Below are 17,835 nucleotides of genomic sequence, written 5' to 3'. Positions count from 1 at the left end.
GCGGGATCGGGCAGTGTTTCGTTCTGCTGTGCATGGGGTCGCTATGAGTCGGAAACGACTCGACGGCACTTAACAACAACAACAATACCTAAACTAACATAGACTGAGGTAGAAATTTTGAATAGACTCATAATAAAAGAAGAAATTGAATAGGTAATAAAAAAAATTACCAATAAAAAAACTCCTGGCCCAGATGATTTCACTGGAGAATTCTACTGAACATTCAGAGAGTTCATACTCAAAGTATTCTACTAGATAGGAAAGAATGGAGTCCTCCCAAATTCATTTTATGAAACAAGCATAACCATGATATCTAAACCAGGCAAAGACACCACTAGAAAGGAAAACTACAGACTAGTATCCCTTATGAATATAGATGCAAAAAAATTCAGCAAAATCCTAGCCAGTAGACTCCAACAACATATCAAACAATAATAATAATAATAATAATAATAATACCTCATGACCAAGTCGGATTCATACGAGGTATGCAAGGATGGGTCAACATTAGAGAAACAATCTTTGTAATCCATCACTTAAGTAAAATAAAGGGAAAGAATCAAATGATTCATATCCATCAATGCAGAAAAGGCATTGATAAAATCCAACACCCATTCCTGACCAATTCTCTGAAAAAAATAGGAATCGAAGGGAAATTCCTCCACATAATGAAGGGCAAATATACAAAACCAATAGCCAACATTATTCTCAGTGGAGAGAGACTGAAACCGTTCCCCTTATGAGCAGGAACCAGACAAGGATGCCCTCTATTACCACTTCTATTCAACTTTGTATTGGAAGTCCTAGACCGGGCAATAAGGCAAGAAAGGGAAACAAAAGGCATCTGTATTGGTAAGGAAGAAGTTAAACTATCCCAATTTGCAGATGATATGACCGTATACATAGAAAACCCAAGAGACTCAGCAAGAAAACTATTGGGATGTATTGAAGGATTTAGCATAGTGACAGGATACAAGATTAACATATAAAATTCAGTTGGATCCCTCTACACCAGCCAAGAGGTCTCTTAAAAGGAAATCAATACCATTTACATTACCTACCAGAAAGATAAAATACTTGGGAATAAATCTTACCATGAACACAAAAGACCTGTACAAAGAAAACTACAAAACACTACTTCAAGAAACTATCAGAGATCTACATAAATGGAAGAACATACCATGCTCATGGACAGGCAGATTGAACACTGTGAAAATGTCAGTACTACCCACAGCAATCTACACATTCAATGCAATCCTGATCTAGAGTCCATCAACATTTTTTAAGGATATGGAAAAAACAATCACTAATTTTATATGGAAAGTAAAGAGACCTTGGATAAGGATAGCACTACTAAAGAAGAAGAAAGTAGGAGGTCTTACACTCCCAGATCTCAAAACCTATCATACAACCGTAGTAGTCAAAACAGCCTTGTACTGATACAATGACAGACACATAGACCAGTGGTACAGAATTGAGAACCCAGAAATAGATCCATCCATCTATTGTCAGCTGATCTTTGACAAAGGGCCAAAATCCATTAAATGGTGAAGAGAGAGTCTCTTTAACAAATGATGCTGGCAAAACTAGATAACCATTTGCAGAAAAATGAAACAAGATCCTTATATAACACCATACACAAAAACTAACTCCAGATGGATCAAAGTCTTAAATATGAAACCTAAAACTATAGAATTAATCAAAATAAAAATAGGGGCAAAGTTAGAGTCCCTAATTTATGGCATAAATAGACTGTCAAGCACAAGCCAAAATGTACAAACAGCAGAAAATAAACTAACTAGATGATTGGGACCTTCTGAAAATTAAATTCTCATGTGCATCAGAGACTTCTCCAAAAGAGTAAAAAGAGAACCTACAGATTTGGAAAAAATATTCAGCAATGACATATCAGACAAAATTTATAGAAATTTATAAAAAACTCTAGCACCTCAACATTAAAAAGACAAACAATACATTTTAAAAATGGGCAGAAGACATGAAACACTTCACTAAAGAAGACATTAAAGCAGCCAACACACACATAAGGAAATGTTCATGATCATAAGCCATTAGAGAGATGCAAATCAAAACAACAAGAAACCATCTCACCCCAGCACTAGTAGCAAAGTTCAGTAAGACAGAAAATAACAAATGCTGGTGTGGATGTGGAGAGACTGGAACTCTCATACACTGCTGCTGGGACTATAAAATGATACAATCACTGTAGAAATTGGTATGGCGATTCTTTAACAAGTTGGAAATAGAAATATTTGATCCAGCAATCCCATTGTTGTTGTGTGCCATCGTGTCAGACCCAACTCATAGCGACCCCTCCTTGGGTTTCCGAGGCAGTATCACTACGGAAGTAGATTACCCCATTTTCCTTCCGAGGAGTGGCTGGTGGGTTTGAACCGCCAGTCTTCTGGTTAGCAGTCAAGTGTCTTAGCCACTATGCTACCAGAGCTTCTATTGCTAGGTATATATCCTAAAGGAGTGAGAGCCAGGACACAAATAGATATACACACACCCATGTTCATTGTAACACTATTCACGATAGCAAAGAGATGGAAACAACCTAAGTTCCCATCAGTGAAAGAATGGATAACTAAACTGTGGTACATATACACAATGGAATAGTATACAAAACTAAAGAATATGAAATCTGCAAAACACTGCATAACCTGGGTGAACTTGGAGGACATTATGCACAGTGTGAGATAAGTCAATCACAGGACAAATACTGTATTAGTCCACTATTGTAAAAAGTCAAGGCAAGGTTTATACATGGAAGGAAACTTTTTTTGTGTGGTTACCAGACATGGGAGAAAAGAGGAGGGAAGGAAAAATTCTAGATCGGTTCGGGGGGGGGAGATTATTAATGATTATCAGGGGTAGGAGGCATAGAGAAGGGGAGGCTTTTGTTTGTGGGGCATTGAGTTAATGCTAATGGTAGTGGAATATTTTGGAAAAGTATAGCAATAATGGTGGCAGAACATGAAAAATGTAATCAGTGTCCCTGAGCTGGAAATGTGGAAGTTGTTACGTTGGTGAATGTCTTGTTGTGTGTGTTTTAACCACAATAAAAGTAAAAAAAAAAAAAAAAACAGTTATTGTAAATATGCTTAAGACTTAATAGGTCATATAAATATGATGAAGACAAAACGGGATATTTTAAAAAATGAATTATATGCAACTTTAGAAATTCAGTGGAAATGGTTAACAGCAGATTAGAAAATACAGAAGAAAGGACCATTGAACTTCAAAATAAAGCAGTATAGGGACTAAAATTAAAGTGAAACCTATAATCTTACACTTTCATTGTATAATTTAGAAAATGTTCATTGCACTAGCACTGTGGATACATATCTGAACTTGTCTGAGAGAGATTTTTAGAAATTTACTTGCAATATAATGGATTACTTTATAAATCACACATTGAGTATCTTACATTTTGTAAATCTCAATTCATTATAACATTTACTGATAATTTCAGGAAGCGATGTCATAATAAAATCATTTCAATCTCTTTTCTAAAGAAAAAAAAAAAAGACATGGCAGTATAAACTAATCAAATTGAAGCACCAAGAGGGGAAAAAAAAAAAAACTGAATAAAAGTAAACATTTCTTTTAGCAACAAAATAAAAAGAGAGACTACTACTTCTACCATGAAGGACTAACTGGTACTGGAGGGATCAGTTTATCTAAAAAATGTAGCAATCATAAATGTGGATACATCTAATAACAGAGCTTCAAAATACATGGAAAAAAAATTAATAGCCCTGAAAAGAAAATGGAGAAATTCATAATTATAGTTCAGTATTTCAACAGCTTCTTTCAGAAATTAATAAACAAGTAAACAAAAAAACAGTGTGGTTATAGAAGATATAAACAGTGCTTTCAACCAATTTGACCCTTATTGCTATTTAAAGAAAATGCTGCCACCAACAGAAGAATATACATTCTTTGCTAGTGCACATGGAATATTTATAAAGATAAACCATATTTTCGACCATAAAATAAGACTTAATAAATTTAAGGAGATTTAAATCATACAAAATATGTTCTCTGACCATAACAGAATTAAATTATAAATCAGTAACAGCTACCTGAAAAATTCCCAAATATTTAGAAATTAAATAGCAACTTCTAAATAATCTGTGAGTCAGAGAATAAATCACAAAGGAGATTAGAAAATATTTTGAACAGAATGAACATGAAAACACAACGTACCAGAATTGTGGGATGCAGCTAGAGGAATGTTTAGAGGGAAATTTTTAGCACTAAACACTTATGCTAGCAAAGAAAATAGATGTTAAACTAATTATCTAAATATCTGCCTTAATACTCTAAAAAAAGAAGAGTAAACTAAACCCAAACTCAGCAGAAAGAAGAAAATTAAAAACATAGGAGCAGAAACTAATGAAATAAGAAATAGAACCAATAGAGAAAATCAATGAAACCTAAAGCTAATTCTTTGAGATCAATAAAATTGATAAACTTATAGCCAGACTGCTCAGGAAAAAAGAAAACACAAATGACCAACATCAGTAATGAGATAGGTAGTATCACTGAAATAAATACCTACAGGTGTTAAGAGGGAATATTACAAACAACATTATGCCAATAAAGTCAACAACTTAGGTGAAATGAGCAAATTTCTTTGAAGACAAATCTCACTCAAGAAAAAGTTGATGACCTGAACTTTGTTAATAACTTTCCTGTAAGGAAAACTCCAGACCCAGATAGTATTAGTGAATTATCCCAAACATTTAAGAAGGAAATAATACCAGATCCACAAAACTCTTATAGAAAATAGAGGAAGGCAAACTTCTCATTCTGTAATCTGAGCATTATTCTGATTACAAAAACATTAAAAAAAAAAAAAATTCAAGATTTTTTGTGAACATAGACTCAAAAATCCTTAACACCATTTTAGAAATAAAGTTATACACGTACATACATTATGGCCAAGTGAGGTCCCAGGAATGCAAGGTTGGTATAACATTAGAAAATTAATATAGTAACAGACGAGAAAAACCATATGATCTTCTCAATAGATGGAGAAAATGCATTTGACAAAATTCAACTCCCATTCACAATACAAGCTCTCAGAAAACTAGTCTACTAGTTATTGCTTTGTTACCTCTGTGTATTTCAAATCTACTCTTCACTGCCTGCTTGTTTAGCTTCAGCGTTTCTCCCTTGCCAAATGACCCAGTGTGAGCTTTGTTAGTAGAGAGCACAGAGAAGGAAGAGGCTTCTTTTCCTGATTCCACTGTACCTTTTTCTGTTGCTCCTGTTGTGTGAAAAGATGCCCAGCAAGTTTCAGCAGTACCCTAGCAATCAACCTCCCGGCAGCAAGTTCAGTGGACCCCCATGGTGAGGAGCTCCCCAGCAACAAGTTAGTGGTACCTCTGCTTGCACTTCCAGATGAGGTCCCCAGCTGGCTTTCTAGCAGTTTACTGGTGAGTTCTATGGGCATCCCAGCCAGCTCCCCAGATTTCAGCAGCATCCATTGTAACAGCTTTCTGTTGCATTTTAGATGAGTCCAGCCAGTGTCCCAGCTGGTTTTCTAGTAGGTTTAAAATATCTTTTGTTGTTGTTGTTATGTGCCATCGAGTCTGACCCAACTCATACACAGCTTGCTGGCAAGTTTCATCAGTATCCTAGCAGGCAGTTCTTTGCCTGCCAGCCTCAGCCTACTGATTGTGAACCAGCTATGTCTCCAGATAACCCAGTAAACTTTCTCCCATTCAACGAGATCTTTATCCCTGACTTTGGGAGCGTTTGTTCTTTACTTAAAAAAGCCGTGGTGGCACAGTGATTAAGTACTTGGCTGCTAACTGAAAGGCCAGCAGGTTGAACCCACCAGGCTCTCTATGGGAAAAAGATGTTGCAATCTGCTTCCAAAAGATTACAGCCTAGGAAGTTCTATGGGCCAGTTCTGCTCTGTCCTATAGGGTCAGAATCGACTCAACAGCAACAGGTTTTGGCGTTTTAGTTCTTTACTTGGGTGTTCTCCTTCAGCCCAAGGATGATATTCTCTATTATTCTCTTTGCTAATTCTCTGTAAATAGTTAATCACCACTTGATTTCTCTTTCCTGGTGATACCCTAACTGATACAGAATTGGTACTAGTAGTGGTTCCAGGGAACCTCAAAGAAGTGATTTTGTGATTGGTTTTGTTTATGTTCTTGAGTTTGAGTAGTGCTAAGTTCCTGCCAATGGGAAATAAAATGCTGGTGATTCATGACAAGCAGTGGCATCTCATCTTAATTATGGTGGTTGATTGTGATGAAATGCAACTGAAGCAAGTACCTTGGGAGCCCAGATGACTGCTGCACTTGACCATTATGGCAATAATGATGGCTTCAAGCACTGTAGTATAGGATGGATTCTCCTGAGTGCACCAAGGACATAAAAAAGAATGAACAAGGTTTTAATAATATTGTTTTAATTTGCTACTACAGAACTTTAAAAGAAGGGAACATTAACACAGAATAAATGCCAAAAAATCATTTAAAAATTTGAAAGATAATACCACACATATTTAATATTTGAATTTGTCATTCCTAAAATGAAATTTTAAAGCACACAAAGCATCCATTGGATTATCTAATAGTCTTGATCATTGGTGACAGGTATTCCAGACAAACTTTCTTTCATTTTACTTTGACGTTCATCAAATCATTACGAGTGTGTCAAAACACATCTTCAGGTTGGGCATTAAGATATACATTGCTTCATATGAGCTCACTTTCTCTTTTAATGATGAAAACAGTTTGTCTGCATGCCCTGATTTTGGTTTTTCCAATGAAATCTATATTACTTCAGATTTTTAATCAGTTTCTGATTTCATACTTATATTCACAACATTTACTTCTCTTTGCATTTCTTCTGTAAAGCATTTACAAAGCACTCAGACTCCTAGCAGGTACAATGGAAAATGCCAGTGAACATTATTGGATAGTATTCAAATAATGTGAAATTCAGATTTCCTAGCAAGGCTAAGATCATTACGGAGTCTGCCAATTTAAGGACTTAGCCTCCAAAACTACTTGTTATGTCTTGGAACATCATTCATAGGATTTATTTAAAATGTAATATGAAGACAGTCCTATTAACATTGTATTTGTAAGACAGACTCACCAATAGCACAGACAGGGCGACGAACAGACACTTATAACATGGGAACAGCTGCAAGTAGGATTGACTAAGTTTATTGTGACTGCTGCTCTCCCACATGCTTCTGTCCTCATTCCTGGAAATGTCAACCTTAACATTTGGCTCAACTTTTTCAGTGTTTCCTGCACTTGCTTTCAATTTATATCAGTTGATTCCTTCAAAACAGTATTATCTCTATGTTGAGTTGTTAAGCTTTAACTCTCACAAGAGAATTATGACACTTTTTTCTTATTTCCACACTTTACCAACTGACTTTTCTCATAATTTAAGGAAAGTAAATTTCCCAAGAAACTCCAGAAAGGAGTTCTTTCATGGAAACACTAATATAAATCAACTGCAGCTCTCGTAGATTGGTGGTAGAAATGCTAAGTGGTAAATCTACTTTGGAAAAGAATTTGACAGTTTCTTATAAAGTGAGACATACACTTACCATATAACTCAGCAATTTCACATCTAAGTATTAATCCAACAGAAATTTATATATATATCTACATAAAGACATTATAAATTCATAGTACCCTTATTTATATTTAGGCTAGAAACAGCATAAATGCCCACCAATGGTGAATGGATAATCTAATTTTGCTGTATACATTCAGTGGGATACCACTCACCAGTAAAAAGGAACTGAACAACAACATGAATGAGTCACAGAAGTGTCACACTAAGTGAAAGAAACCAGACACAAACAAATACTGGAATCAAACTAATGTATGGCTCCATTTATGTGAATTTCTATTAATGGCAAAACTATCATGACAGAAAACAAATCAGTGACTGCCATGGAACTGGGGACTGCAAAGGCCACAAGGAACTTTTGGGGTGATGGTTGCCAAAACTCATAGAATTGCACTCTTAGAATTAGTGAATTTTATTGTAGCTAAAGTGACCAAAAAACAAACCCACAGGTGTATTTTATACAAATTATATATATGTATATAGATAGTTATATATTTATACAAATTATACTAATTTATATCAACACCAGTGGAAGCAGCAGTCAAGAAATCAGACAACATGTTGCACTGGGCAAATCTGCTACAAAAGACCTCTTTAAAGTACAAAGATATCTCTTTGAAGACTAAGATTTGCCTAACCTAAGCCATGGTATTTTCAATCACCTCATGTGCATGTGAAAGCTGGACAGTGAATAAGGAAGGCTGAAGAAGAATCAATGCTTTTGAATTGTGGTTGTTGGCAAAGAATACTAAAAGCACCATGGACTGCCAGAAGAACCAACAAATCTGTCCTGGAAGAAGTGCAGCCACAATGTTCCTTGGAAGTAAGAATGGCCAGACTTCATCTGACTTACTTTGATCATGTTGAGAGAAGGGACCATTCCCTGGGGAACCAGGATCTTGTGCTTTGTAAAGTGGATGGTCAGTGAGAAAGGGGAAGACCCTCAAAGAGATAGACTGACATAGTGGTTTCAGTGGTGGGCCAGGTATAGCAAGGATTGTGAGGCTGGCACAAGACCAGACAATGTTTCATTCTGTTGTACATAGCATCGCTGTAAGTCAGAGCCTACTTGATGGCATTAATTTATAATGTTAGATACTGAAAGTTTATACAAGATGTTTACAAGAGCATCAAATAATTTGAAATACCTAGAAATTAATCTTAAAAGTAAGTATAAGACCTCTGTAGGATAAAGTTGGTGGGTGCTGGTGTGGGGGAGACCTTTTGCCATCAAGCTGATTCTGACAGAGTAGAATTGTCCCATAGAGTTTCCAAGGCTGTAATCTTTATGGAAGCAGATTACTACATCTTTGTCCCACAGAGCAGCTAATGACTTCAAACTACCAACCTTTTGGTTAGCAGCTGAGTGCTTAACCTTTATGCCACCAGGAATCCTAGGCATTAAAGAAGATCTCACTATATTGAAAGAGATTTCTTGTTCATGGACTACAGACTCAATATTGTAAAGATACAAGTTCTTCTCATATTGAATAATAGATTCAATCTAATCCCATAAATATTTCAGAATTTTTGATCTCTTAATCAGATTCCAGAATTTATATGGAAAGGCTAAGAACAGAAAAGACTCTTGAGGAAGAACAAGATAGGTGGACTTACTCTACTAGATCTCTAGGTTTATCATGAAAATAAAATAATTGCAGTACTATAATAATGGTGCAGGAATGTTCAGTAGATACATGAAATGTATTAGAAAGCCCAATAACAGGTGCCCAGTCTTACATAGACATTTCAAGACAAACGTATCATAGGTCATCAAAGGGGGAAATAAATGACTTTGTAATAAATTGTGTTGAATAGGCATTTTTGATGGGGAGGAAAGAAAATTGGACTCTTTCCTTTCATCAGGAGATATATATATATATATATATTTTTCAGTGGATTAAAGTCCAAGGTTTGAAAAGCAAAGCTGTCATTGCTTTTGGAAAAGAAAATAGAATATCTCCATGTTCTGGAAAGGGTTTTTTTCAACAAGACATAAAACCATTAGCCATAAAGGACAGGATTGATAAACTTGGTGACATTAAAATTAAGAACTAGTGGCTAAGGCACTTGACTGCTAACCAGAAGGCTAGTGGTTCAAACCCACCAGCCAGTCCTCGGAAGGAAGATGGGGCAATCTACTTCCATAGTGATACTATCTCGGAAACCCAAGGAGGGGTCGCTATGAGTCAGATCTGACTCGACGGCACACAACAACAACAAACAACATCATCAAAAGACCATTTAAAAAAAAAAAAAGTTGAAAAGTAGTTGTTGCTCTGCTGCAACATTTAATATAAGTTAGTTCATAAAACCAAAAAATCTTCCATTGAATCAATTCTGATTCATAGCAAACCTCATAGGGTTGGTTTCCAAATCTGTAAATCTTTATGGAAGCCTCATCTTTCTCCCATGGGTTTGAACCGTCCACCTTTTGATTAGCAGCCCAATGCCTTAAGCATAGCACCACCAGAGCTCCTAAGTTAGTTTGTAAGTGATTGGCAAATAGGTAGGAGAAAAATGTCAGTTTTATACTGAAATTGCATTGTAAGAACCTTATGCCTACAGACTAGTGCTTTGTGTCATCAAGTGTCAGTAAGTAAACACAGAATTTAAGAGCACAGGTGAATGTTCCTAAGAAAGAATATGGTACTATAAACAGGGCTGCCATGAGTCAAAATTGACTTGACAGCAGCATACAAGAATGATTCCTTCAGACCAGTAATGCCCGTTCACCTCAATTTGGCCTCTTAAGTTTGACCTTGTGCCATCTTAAAGGTGTTCTTTGTACGTTTTGCCCTGTCTCCATTACTCAGTAGCCTCAACCCTTCCTTATACTCTTTTCTGTCATACTACTTTTTTCCTTTTCATAACTTTCCTTTCCCATTCTTTTTTTTTCCTTTAAAAAGATAAAGTTTTTATATTCCGCCCCCCCAAATTTGGAGTATCTTTTAAACTTTTTATTTCTTTTCAATTTAATTTAAAATAATTTAATATCTTTTAAACTGTGCTAATATGTTTAATTGGGAGCTCTGGTAGCATAGTGCCTAAGGCACTTGACTGCTAACCAGAAGGCTGGTGGTTCAAACCCACTCCTCGGAAGGAAGATGGGGCAATCTACTTACATAGTGATACTGCCTCGGAAACCCAAGGAGGAGTCGCTATGAGTCGGGTCTGATTCGATGACATAACAACAACAACAACAACAACATGTTCAATTAGTATCATGAATGCTTTCATTAGTGCTCTGGTTAAAAAGTTGCAGTAGGTTTGAGAAATCAACCCTGACCTATTTTCTCCATAATTTCTTATTTTTGATGCACAGTTTTATAGAAAACCTAGTTTTCAAGAAGCCATATTTCATAATTTAGCAGAGTGCTCCCCCCACACATATTTGTAACATCTTCATCTGACAAAGGACTACAGTACTTCATCAATATGAAGACATGATTATTTCATGTATTTCACATTTTAATGTCTGTGTAATTGGAAGACATCTTGGAATAGATGAAATCTTTCAATGATAATTATGAGGGTATTTTTTTTTCTGTCTGTCTTAGGAATAATAGTACATTTTATAAACTGTTGGCTACTTAGATTTGATGAAGTATGGTAGTATCCAGAATATAAAGAACTACAAATCAATTTCTAGAAGACAACCAAACAGAGAAGTGGCAAAAGACTTGAACACCCACCTCCCAACCCAGGAAGTCAATATGGCTAGTAAATATATGAAAAAAGAATGTTTACTATTAATAATAAGGTAGTTGCACATTAAATACACAGTGAGATGCATTTATATACTATACATTCTGACAAAAGTTTGAAAACCTGACAACAAGTAGTGGTGTAAACACTGAAGGATTAATATGGTCTGATTCATATGAACTTAAAAGAAAAAAAAACAAGGTAGAACTAAGCTATGGTTTTTAGGAGTGCATATTTAGTTGGTAAATCCATAAAGGAAAGAAAGGAAATAATCATCATTAAATGTCAAGATGGCAGTTACTTCGGTGGGTGGAGGAGAGAGAGATTTATAATCAGAGGCACACAGGGGAGGTTCTGGTAATGAAGTTCTGGTAATGTTCTGTTTTTTCATTTGGGTGTGTTAACTTTATTATTATTTATTAAACACTGTACTTTTTTGAATGATACATTTTAGAATGAAACAGAAAGTGAGTAAGGATCATTTGTGTCATATGTTGTTGCTAGATCAGGCAATATGAGGACTGACATTTGGCCCTTGGGTTAAGCAAAGTGGAGACCACTGATGAACATAAGAATTTGCCTCAGTGGAGTGGTTGGGGTTACAAAGTAAGTGGAATGGGCTCAGTAGATAATGGGAGGCAAGGAATTAGAGATAGTAAATGGAACTCTTTGAAGGAGTTCTTAAGCAAAAAGGAAAAATAAGGTAGAAACTAGAGGGGATGAAGAAAGCTTTACATGTAGACTATCAGGGATTAAATATAAAGATAATGTTTCTGGAATGTTGAAAGTAGTGAGAACTTTTTGTGTTTGGGGTATGTAGTTTGGGGGGGAGAAAGTGAAAATTGAAAACATTTGTAGCCCAAACCCCAACCAAACCCAGTGCCGTCAGGTTGATTCTGATTCACATTAACCCTATAGGACAGAGTCGAACTACCCCATAGGGTTTCCAAGGCTGTAAATCTTTATGGAAGTAGACTGCTACATCTTTCTCCTGGGGAGCAGCTGGTGGGTTCGAACTGCTGATCTTTTCATTAGCAGCCAAGTGCTTGACCACTGCAACCCCAGGACCCCTCAACATTTGTAAAAATAATTAAAACTAAAGCTATTTTGTATGTCTTAGAAATATGTATGTTGGAATCACATATCACATTTCATATCTATTAATGGAAGGAGTCATGAACATCATCATGTAAGTTTCCTAGAGCTGATTTGTTGTTGTTGTTATGTGCTGTTGAGTTGACCCCAACTCATAGCGACTCCTCCTTGGGTTTCTGAGGCAGTATCACTACAGAAGTAGATTGCCCAACCTTTCTTCTGAGGAGTGGCTGGTGGGTTTGAACCACCAGCCTTCTGGTTAGCAGTCAAGTGTCTTAGGCACTATGCTACCAGAGCTCCTGTAGAGCTGATGTGTAGCAAATTACTATACACTATATGACCTAGGAGCTGTGGTTAGAGCTGTGGTTAGAGCATTGGGCTACTAATCAGAAGGTCATTGGTTTAAACCCATCAGCTACTCCATGGAAAAAATATGAGACAGTCTTCTTTCTTAAAGATTTATAACCTTTGAAACCTCTTGGAGCAGTTCAACTCTATCCTATTGAGTCTCTGTGAGTTGGAATCGACTTGATGTCAATAAGTTTGCTTTGGGGTTTATGTGTTCTACACCAACAAAAATTTATTGTTTCACAGTTCTAGAGGCTGAGGCTCAATTCAGGGTATCAGCAAGGCCATACTCTTTCCAAAAGCTCTAAAAGACCGTTGCTTGTCTCTCTCAGCTTCTGAGCTCCATGTGTACCTTGTCTTGTGGCAGCGTAACTTGATCTCTGCTCTTGTCACCACTTGACCATCTTCTTTCTGCATCTCTTCTCTTCTTATAACTCCAGTCATAAAGAGATTAGGCTCCACCCTAATGATGTCACCTTAACTAATTACATCTGCAAGGACCCTATTTCCAAATAAGGTCAGTCACATGCACAGGTACTGAGAGTTAAGACTTCAACATATCTTTTTGGGGTACACGATTCAACTCATAATAACCATCTTGCTCTACATCACTTTGTAGAGAAAGAGTGAAGCCCAGAAAGGTTAAATGCTAGCTCAAAATTACACTGTTAATAAGAAATTAAGACTAAAACAGAGTTCATTCTATCCCTCGGGTCAGTGCTACTTTAATAGTAGTATCTATAATATGGCTTAGGGAGCTCCGGTAGCATAGTGCCTAAGGCACTTGACTGCTAACCAGAAGGCTGGCAGTTCAAACCCACCAGCCACTTCTTGGAAGGAAGGTTGGGCAATCTACTTCCATAGTGATACGGCCTCAGAAACCCAAGGAGGGGTCTCTATGAGTCGGATCTGACTGGAGGGCAGTGGGTTAGATGGGAGTAAGTGAAGATTCTCTAAAGAAACTTTCTAAGTCAGGACCTGAAGGATGAGTTTGGGGTTAGTTAAAGTAAGAGTGAGAAAGAGATAGGCAGGCAGCTGTCTAGGGAAAGAGTAGCTTAGGCAAAGTCCTTGTAGGTAAGCAAGTTCCAGGAACATTAAAAGAATTTTTGAAAAATCTATCATGGCTGAAGCCTAGAATGTGAAGGGATGGGGCAAGAAAGAAGCTGGAGAGGTAGCCAAGGGCCTGTAAGCTACGTTGTTGTAGAGTTGGGATTTTATGCCGAGGGTGATGGGAAGCCATTGATGGGTTTAGAGAGGTTTTGTTCTGTTTTGGGTTTGTTCAGATTTTTATTTTAGAAGTGTTAGCTAGGACTAGGGTTAAAGTCAGGCTCGGTTTGGGTTCTGGGAAGAGGCAAAAGTTGGCCTGGGAAGACCATCAATACAAATCATAAATAATGTTTTGAATTAGGTGAATGTGAGAATGAAGAGATGTAAATTCTAGAGGTCTTTAGGAGTCAGAATCAGGTGAATTTGGTGACTGAATGTGAATTAGAAGGATTCTCAGGTTTCTGGCTGGCCTGACACTTTTTGAATAGGAAACAAAGCTGGAGGAACAGGTTTGGGAGGTGTCTGCACAGGACTTGCTGCCTTATTTTTCCCAAACTCTGTTCTCGACTAACACCTGACCTTTTTTCATATTCTGCAGTATTTGAAATGACATTTCTAGTATCAGTTCATAAAAGTGATTCTTGTTTAGTAAATTCATTCAAATGTAGCAGTGTTGCCATGACCTGAATTTATACCCTGAATCTGAAAGATTTAACTTTAGCGTGAATTCCTTAATATATAGAAATTTATTGATCTGTTGTGGTACTTAATTTTATAAAAAGAGTTTACTTACTGCTTAGTTTTTTGAAATTGCTTGAAGAGAATACTGGCTAAGAAGCAATATGTAATATGTATTTTAAGCCTTTTTATTCATTAGTTTCAAATAATTTCATAATTAATATGTGTGCACATTTTAAAAATAAAGTTTTTCTAAAAGAGCTTTTTAAAATGTTTTCTCCTTTTTTTGTGTGTCGTTCACAACTTTAGTAAGTAGAATGACAATTTACACTTATGCTGAGGAAGAAAAGAATACATAGGATAGCAGCATAAAAATGAATTATGTCAGAGATGGATTAATCTCTCCTGCTGTTAAGTAATATTTGATTTTTAAAGGAAGAATTAACTGTTGTCTCTTAAGAAGTTAAACCTCCTTTGGTACTTTGGAGACTTTTGGAGTCTGTCATTTAGAATCTCATGGCCATCTGTAGATTATATTAAAGTTTATTTATTCACCCTACATTATCTATTGTCCTACTTCCACCTGGGAATGTTAATTTGCCTAAATATTCTCACCCTCCTTGAAGGTATAATGTATTTAATAGTCTGTTTCCCCCATGTGTTCTCTATAGATTGAATTTTCTATTACTATTTCATAAGTTTAAAAGTACTTTACAACTTTTTTTTTTTCTTTTTTTCCCCTTCTTAGGCACTACGAGGGCCCCCAGGGATGGGGAAGTACCAGGGGTGGACTATAATTTCATTTCTGTTGAACAGTTCAAAGCACTGGAAGAGAGTGGAGCATTGTTAGAAAGTGGAACGTATGATGGTATGTCCCCAAATATCAACAACAACAATGACAAAAACCCAGAATGCCTGAGTGACTGGAATTATTTCAGAGAGATTTTGATCATTTTTCACTTTTACCTTTTTTTAAAAAAAAAGTTTTTTTTTTTTTTCTGTGAGATTTTGGAGAAATTTTCTTTTTATTAGGAGATTTATAATTTACTAATGTAACATTGGATGATACAATAAGCAAAAGCACTCTGTCGTATTATAAAATTGATGATGAATAATATACTAAAAAATCAGTCAAATTGGCCAGTTGGCATATTTCTGAGTTATTCACATTCATTATGTGGACTCAGCAAGTATTTGTTAGTTGCTTTGCATTTGTGGTTGAGAATCCAAAATCTGTTCACTCTGAATAATCTGTATGTATCTTGACCATCTTGGAGAAAGAATATAGATTGGGGTGGGGGGGAGACTCAGAATAATTAGTTTTCTTTTCATATCTCTGTTCCTCTACCCATTTGATTCCAGAAGTACGGTTTTGAAGTCAATTTAAATGATTCTATTTTAGATCTGATTCCCACCCCCTTATTTAACACAGGGAGCTCTGGTGGCACAGTGCATAAGGCATTTGGCTGCTAACCAGAAGGTTGGTAGTTCAAACCCACCAGCTGCTCCACAGGAGGAAGATGAGACAATCTATTTCCATAAAGATTTATAGCCTTGGAAGCCCAATGTGGATTGCTATGAGTCAGAATCCATGGCCATGGGTTTGGTTGGGTCTGTATAACACACTCTCCACTGGCAAGCTTTTCCACTCCCCTAACACCTTGTACTTCTCCATCCTTGCTTTATCATGCTATTTCAATCTCCTGTTTGCAGGCTCTGTGAATGCAGTGATCATGTCTTTCTGACTTACTTTCTTCAGCACCTAGAAATAGTGTTCAATAAATATTTAATCTTGAATACAACATATCTAAATATGCATTTATGTTCTATCCAAGAGACTAATTCCTCATTATTTCTCTCTTTAATGGCAGCATAAGCTCAAAATAGTAGTTATCATTTACTTCCTCCTTTTTCACAGTCATCATCCAGTCAGTTTCAAGTCTAATCATTTATTCCTTTGCACCAGTTCTCACAGTACCCTTCTTTGTACTTTCACCAACTCATTATAGGCCCACTGGACCAGCTCTTGCCTAAACTATTGCAGTTGATCTCATTTATTACAGTTTTTCCTTTCATTCAGTCTCCATTGCTGCCTGTTAGTCTTCCTCAAGCACAGCTCTGATCATGTCTCTCTCCTTTACAGAACCTTCATTAATTTCCTTTGCCTAAGTTTGACCAACTACTCACTCTGGGCTTAGCTTCCACTAATCATTCATTCATTCATTTCACCCTTCTTTCATTCATTCAACAGCTGTTTATTAAATACTTAGTACTCTGTCCTATATGAGTCAGAATTGACTCAATGACAGTGGATTACATGGAAAACACTATAAGAGAGGCTAAGGATACTCTGATAAACAAGATTGATATAATACTGCCTTCATAAATCCCACATTTTATGGGGAAGCAGTCAAAAAACAAATAACGTAGAAAAACTATAAATTGAAATAAATATTAGGAAAGAAACAAAAATAAGAGCTATAAAGAAAACAGTAAGACAATCTCTGTTAGATAAAGTGGACAAAGAAGACTTCTCAGAGGAAATGACAGCTACTTACTTGTTTTTATTTCTATGCAGATGCCCTGTTCTTGTTCACTTTCTGTGTATAGACCATTCTGATGTGTTTACTGTATATGTGTTAGTTTTTATGAGTTCTTGCAAAATGTATATTGTGTATTTTACTGTTTTCATTTATTATTGTTTTTTTTTTTTTGATTCATCCATCTCGCTATACTGTATTTACATGTAATCCATTGCTTTTAACAGCTGCACAGTATTCCATGTTGTGACTCCACTGCATTTTCCTTATTCATTCTCCTAATAATGGACAAACAGATTGCCTTAAGCACCCATAATCATAGCTAAAGCTGCAATGAACATTCTCACACGTGTCTTTTTCTTGACCTATGTGAGAATTTCTATGGACAATATACATAAGAGCAGAATAGTTGAATCATAGGGTATATGTATAATTAATCTAATGAAGCAGTGTTAGATAGCTTTCCATTATGCATTCCTACTAGCAGTACTTGAGAGTTGTTGGAGCACCTACAGTTTGGCCCATATCCTTGTCAACCTTGCCATAAACAAGCTGTACAATTTTGTCAATCTAACGGCTTTAGAAGTAGTATCTCATTTTAACTTTAGTTTCTCTGATTGCTAGAGAGTTTGAGTGTCTTTTCATATACTTATGTTCAGTACTCTGGTAGCATAGTGGCTAAGTCACTTGACTGCTAACCAGAAGGCTGGCGGTTCAAACCCACCAGCCACTCCTCGGAAGGAAGGTTGGGCAATCCTACTTCCGTAGTGATACT

At 36.3% G+C, this 17,835-nt stretch overlaps 1 protein-coding gene across 1 annotated transcript in view; it reads left to right on the top strand.

Moving 5' to 3' along the window:
- The window catches only part of MAGI3 (membrane associated guanylate kinase, WW and PDZ domain containing 3), a 417,822-nt gene that overhangs the window by 267,590 nt on the left and 132,397 nt on the right, over positions 1 to 17,835 (top strand). The window contains exon 3 of the mRNA XM_007949070.1: positions 15,269 to 15,388. Coding sequence (XP_007947261.1) covers positions 15,269 to 15,388 — 120 coding nt within the window. The remainder of the gene's footprint in view (positions 1 to 15,268; positions 15,389 to 17,835) is intronic.

Source organism: Orycteropus afer, unplaced genomic scaffold (genome assembly GCF_000298275.1).
Source record: "Orycteropus afer afer isolate SDZICR_OR568_19922 unplaced genomic scaffold, OryAfe1.0 scaffold00010, whole genome shotgun sequence".
Classification (NCBI taxonomy): Eukaryota; Metazoa; Chordata; class Mammalia; order Tubulidentata; family Orycteropodidae; genus Orycteropus; species Orycteropus afer.
This window is presented reverse-complemented; position numbering and strand designations above follow the sequence as displayed.